We start from the raw sequence: 6,000 nt of genomic DNA on the forward strand, positions 1-6,000 counted from the left end.
CTATTGATTTAATCTCTTGTTACCTATAAACTTTTATGGCGAATCTACAGGAGTGGAAAAACATTCAAATAGAGTAATCAAGAAAGACAAATCTGGGTTAATTTGTCTTTCTTGATTACTCTATTTGAATGTTTTTCCACTCCTGTAGATTAAGCACTCACAGGCGTTCTTGGAAGCTGAGCTGGAATAAAAACCAGAAGACACTGGGGGTCTCTCTCACACATCAGCTGCTAAATCTCTTGGGAAGAAAAGTAACTATTAAATCACGTTAAGAAAAAAACTTCTGTCCTTCAAACCCACGTCTAACTCCACCCCTTTTAAATACCTTTACCCTGAAGCCCTTATTGTGGTGGAATTAAGTCTGACAGTAAAGTGAGTTTACAGTTACAGTGCTGCATACAGAAAGCCATACCTCTTTTGTGTTAGAAGGCCCTAGCACTCCAAAATCAGTCATGAACTTGACAATTGAACCATTTGTTCCATTTTAAGAACCCTGTCAACACAGAATTACTATCAATACTATCAAGACCTAGACCTACAGAACCTTCACAGGGGTCCTGACATTCTAATTCTTATTCGTATGTCCATCACATTTAAAAAAAAGGTCACCTTTTAAGGCCCAACTTAAATATTTGGCCTGGAAAAAAAAAACTTGAGTTCTGGTTGAGCTGACATGGAATGAGCCCTTTCAGTGATTACTTACTATGCTAGTGAGCTCTTTATGATTGTTTGTGTTACTCTGATCCAACAGGTACACCGGCCCAAGGGAAAACACCAACATGGTCATTCTGAACTTCAAACTCCTCTCTGGATTCATCTTTAAAGAGACACCTCTAATGCCTGTGAGTTACTGTGACCCACTAAAACATTTAATTAAGATCAGATTTCTACCTAGGTCAGTTATTTTGTGAAAGTGGGAAGTAGCACCAGAGGCCAACACTCAGAGACAAGACAGCATATGTTTCACCACCTGGTGGCATCGCCGAGTGTTACTCCCCCTGTCTTGTTATTGCCTTGTTCCCTGGATTCCTTGCCTGACCTACCAACTATGACCTTGGACTTTCCTCTTGACTCTGTTTGCCTGATCGCCCGACCCTTGCCTGTGACCACGACCACGTCTTTGCCTTGCCCTTGATTTCCCTGTTCTGCCGGTATACGACCCACACCTGTCTGATCACCTCTACCACGCACCGCAACTGGGTCCCCCTGTTCCCATGCCCCGCGGTACGTTACAAAAAGAATTAGTAAAACCACATCAGCTTGTAGGCCGGCAATACACATCCAGGGCCAGAAAGGGGGTAGGAGCGATGTGCATCAGGAACATGCAAACAAAGGTGGTCCTGCATGGCTTCTCTAGAATAAAATAAAATGCAATTTGGTTTATTCCACACATTACCAAGCAAGCCTCTCTTCCATATAGCGGGTAAAATCTATAAAACCATCAATCTTAAAAAGTTAAAAACAGGCCCTGATTAAAATATTAAAAGACTAAAACCCCATGTAAATAAAAAAAATGACTGTCCAGTACAAGTAGAAAGAACAGCACAAGAATAACACTATTATATTGGGAGATCAAAGGGCTAAGAATCAGGTTTAATATGTGTCAGCACTTCTCCATCTTTCTACGGGTTTTCCCCAGGCTTTCCACTCTAGCGTCGCAGAGTTCAGCCTTGCGTTCAATGTCCCCAAGGCACTTCTTGTGTGATCCTGTAGCATCTTCCTTCTGTAATTTCTGCCTGCCTGACAACTGTTGAATCAAACTTCTTTGTGAAAATTTTCCTTATAATAAAACAGGCTGAGAGAAAGTGTTGAGTGTTGATCAGAAAGTTTATTCGCACAAGCTTGGCGAAGAAAGACACATGGAGGTGGTCTTCGTGAGGTTTCTCTCCCAAGATACAGTTTCAAACAGACACATGTATACAGACCAGACAGTAGAGAAAGATAACAGGCCCACATGTCTGTCCCATGATGAGTGCAAGTTCGGTTTCTGCCTGACAACTCGTTAGGAAAACCCACATATGGTTAAACCAGGGAAAATGTAAGGCATATGTAATGTTTAATATAAGGGGGGTTTGTACGATGTATCAAGCCCAAATTACTGGTGAAAACTGGTTAACACAGTACCGTAGCACAGTGAGACAGTGACCTTGTTCACACAGACACACAGGGAAAGAAATGCAGTTCTTCACAACCAAGACTATCCACAAGTCCTGTCTGTGCACAAAAAAAAGTGATCAATCAAATGTGACATAATGAAAAAAAGAATGTTAAAAAACATAAGTATGTAAGTGCTTCAATAACAAAACAAGTAAATGCAAACCGTGTTCAAATAACAAAGAAGGTGCCCAGACAGTGGGATATAAGTAGTCACTCCTGCGACAAACAGCATCCCTGTAGGTCTGCATTGTTAGCTGCAGTAGTGCTGCTATACCTGTACTGATTGCACTGTGCATGTCCCTACCCCCCCTACCCCACAGCTGGGAGCACAAGAGCTGGTGAAGCGCATCGACAAAGAAGACGGACATGTGATTCTGTATCTGGATGGGGTGAGTTCCTAAGTTTGCAAGGAATTTAATTTAATTATTTGTGGTTCACTCATAAAAACTACTAATTCAAATGATTTGGGTTATTACTGTAAATTAATACTATACAGAACAAATCTACAAACCTTCACAGTATAAAATATCATCAGCAGAGGTTGACTGTGAACTTCATATCACAAAAAATAGTGTTGTCCCTGAAGAAATGTATGCGGTTGTGTTACCATCTTATAACTTTAAGCTCACACAGTTGAAGTCTAAAGTATCTTTACACCTTTCATTTGAATCCTTGACTGTTATTTGGTGATTCATGAAGGTTAGAAATGACGAATCTTTGAACTATACTCGTTTGTCAAAGGCTCTTTTTCCTCATCACTCATTCAGCCATGGAAATCTCCCATCAACTGAAATTAGTTAAGGTAAAGTGGTAGCCCTAATGTTTACTATAACTGGAATATACTATACTCTTTCCAGCAATTACCAAAGGGAAAGGGACAAGCTTTATTGGTAATGGATTGTTAGAGATGCCATGGGTGAAGATGTTGTATTGTTACCAAATGGATCCATGATCAGCTGTACATATTGTCATATCTCTGACAACAATATATTGTCAGCACTGATTTAATTTTCAGAAATGCACTAATGTCCATAAATCAGAGTACATGGCCATCTCTTAACAGCTAAAAAGGGGAGAACCTCATCACTTTGACATCAGCATGACTCGGACTCACCCAGTGAAGAACCTCAAACCAGCTGTGATCAAGATCTATGACTACTACCAGACCAGTAAGACTATTTAATTAACAAGAGGTCCAGTGAACTGATGACATTATGCATTAGAAAGTGGTAGTGAGTAGATGAATTGGAAGGACATCTGTTTGGTTATGAAATGTCCACTCCTTGGGCATCCTTAGTTGACAATTTCTAAACTGTGCTGGAGCCGAATGCAGAACACAGATGAGAGCACAATACATAGATTGGGATCAAAGACACAGCCAGAACAGTATGGTACCGGACTGGCTCCCCTTCTTCAGTTGTCCACATCTGTAAATGGCACTGGTAAATGGTAAATGGCATCTTCAGCACTGAAGAGGTTATACTTTCACATCATGCAGAACCTGGTCCCAGTTCATTACACTACATTTGGACAACTGCAAATAGTTATTCCCTAAAAAGTTATTCATTAAAATACTGCTAATAGTTCATCTAAGTTTGCAATATATTTAACAGCATCTCTATATCACATGTTCTTTGGTACCACCTATTACAGGTAGATGGAGGTTATTTTTAAATGTTAATATTGTATTTCTTCTAAAACATGAATACTGGAAAGCTGAATAGTAAGTATCCCTCAGGAGGCTGTGTACATTTCATTTCATATGATTCTGTCCATCACAGTGTGGTCCTTATGTCTTGTAGGTGAGCAGGCTGTATCTGAATACACCTCTCCATGTCTTGATGGTAAGCCCACACTATCTGTGATTCCCTCAAGTTCACTTTTATAATTCAATAATTTGCTGCATTATTTTTATTAGTATAATACATTAGCAAAGAAGGAGGACTGTGCCATCTATACTATACGGTGCTGCTGCTGCAGAGGCACGGCATACAGGTCAGAAGGAAACTTATTCAAAGGAAAGAGCTTGAGGATTTTCATTACAGACCAATCAGAAAAACCTAAGAATCAATTCCTGTCACAGGCATTGCCTATCCTTGTTCACAATTCTTTTTAAAATTGGAAAGATAGAACCTATTATGCAGGGGTCATGGCTGCTGAAAAGGTGATTAAACTGAATGATTGACAGCTGTAGAGCAGTGAGAGCAGTGTCTGGAGGAGAGAGATACTGCAGGACATGAACCTGAACACGCATGTGTCTCTCAAGTAGATCAGCTGACCACCCTCTCCAAACTCAATGCTCTCTCATTTGGGCCTGACAAATCATTAGCACAATGTTCTGGAATAATAATTAGGTCACTGTCTAAACTCCAATCCCTTCAGTTCCAAAAGGGGTTTTAATGTGATTGATTTAAATATCTCCGATCACTTTATTGATATTGCATCTGTGCTTCTGTTGCAGATCATGGAGAAGACATCAATGAAGTGTAAAACCAAAACACGGACTGCGGAAAATGTTCAGCGATGGTGTGGAGCCGAGGATTGACAATCTACCATTTACTGAATGTCTTATGTATTCCGTATCTGTATAAAATCCCTACAATGCACCACAGACCCACACAATCCGAGTTTTCTCATTTAGTGAATGGAACATTAAAAAGGTAATTTCTTAACTGGAAGAAATCAAATTGAAAACTATCATGGTCCTAAATAAAATATTTGTATTACTAACAGGGCAGCATTCCACAGAGTAGATTAACACAGTAGAAAACACCAACAAAATAATAAAGTCTTGTCATAAGAAATGCAGTTCCTCTGAATTGGAGATGTTTAAAAAAGATCAATATCAGAATGTATAAAGTGAACACTTTAGGTTAACCTCACAGCAGCCACCATCTCAAGCTCTGACATCAAACTAGACTACCTCCTTTTAGTACAGACACAGCTTTATAAAGTTGGTGTGAGCAGGTCCTCCCACTTTGGGTTCACCATCACAGAAACCCAAACACAAAAACAGGGGGGATTCAAAATAAACAAAGACATTTTCTGGCCAGAAATAAACATACAAACAAACACTTTAAATAAAGTTATCAAAATGAATTTTCCACAATTGCATATGTATCCTAAATCACCACATCTCTATTAATACTTAAACACATACATAAAAACCTTAGTCTCATGTTATGTAGGTGATGGTTCCTTCATAAGTGTGTTTAGTGCGCCACCGCACAGGGTGACATCACGCAGCTGCTATGACAAGCACCGACACACACTGTCAGACACTACAGCATGCTTACTTCAAACTAATGCATGTACTTACTTTACACCAGTTGCACTGTACAAATACACAGAAATATTAGCACTGTATTCAAACCAAGGAATCACTGAACCTTCAATAACATTTCACCACATGTTTACACTCCCCCTTGAACTGCAATCCCCGCTCTCCCTCTGCGTTCAACTTCAAGAACAAGCAGAGCGCCTCCGCGGAGCAATGACAACAGGTATGAATTGGATGTGTATATGTATAGAACCCCGTTACAGATGTAAACAACTAAATCAAATGTTTCCCTTCTCCCCCTCGCTATGCCGCTGTAGAGCTCCTTTGGATGATTATGATTTAAATGCATATAATTAAAGCCACATTTGTGATGAGCGCACTACCTGCATCATCACAGTACCAATTTCAGACACACACACACACACAAACACACACACACACACACACACATATATATATATATGCCAATCAGCCATAACATTATGACCACTGACAGGTGAAGTGAATGACACTGATAAAGTTGATGTGTTAGAAGCAGGAAATATGGGCAAGCGTAAGGATCT

The 6,000-nt window shown here is 39.8% G+C and overlaps 1 protein-coding gene across 2 annotated transcripts in view; it reads left to right on the plus strand.

Annotated features, from left to right (window-relative positions):
- LOC136755257 (alpha-2-macroglobulin) overlaps positions 1 to 5,256 on the plus strand; it is a 52,422-nt gene extending 47,166 nt beyond the window's left edge. For both annotated transcript variants that reach the window (XM_066711731.1, XM_066711736.1), the window contains 5 exons: positions 752 to 842; positions 2,478 to 2,546; positions 3,221 to 3,326; positions 3,960 to 4,001; positions 4,619 to 5,256. In XM_066711731.1, the coding sequence (XP_066567828.1) occupies positions 752 to 842; positions 2,478 to 2,546; positions 3,221 to 3,326; positions 3,960 to 4,001; positions 4,619 to 4,647 (337 nt within the window). In that variant the 3' untranslated portion in view covers positions 4,648 to 5,256. The remainder of the gene's footprint in view (positions 1 to 751; positions 843 to 2,477; positions 2,547 to 3,220; positions 3,327 to 3,959; positions 4,002 to 4,618) is intronic.
- Positions 5,257 to 6,000: the final 744 nt, after the last annotated feature.

This window comes from Amia ocellicauda, chromosome 1 (assembly GCF_036373705.1).
Source record: "Amia ocellicauda isolate fAmiCal2 chromosome 1, fAmiCal2.hap1, whole genome shotgun sequence".
In the NCBI taxonomy this organism is placed as follows: domain Eukaryota; kingdom Metazoa; phylum Chordata; class Actinopteri; order Amiiformes; family Amiidae; genus Amia; species Amia ocellicauda.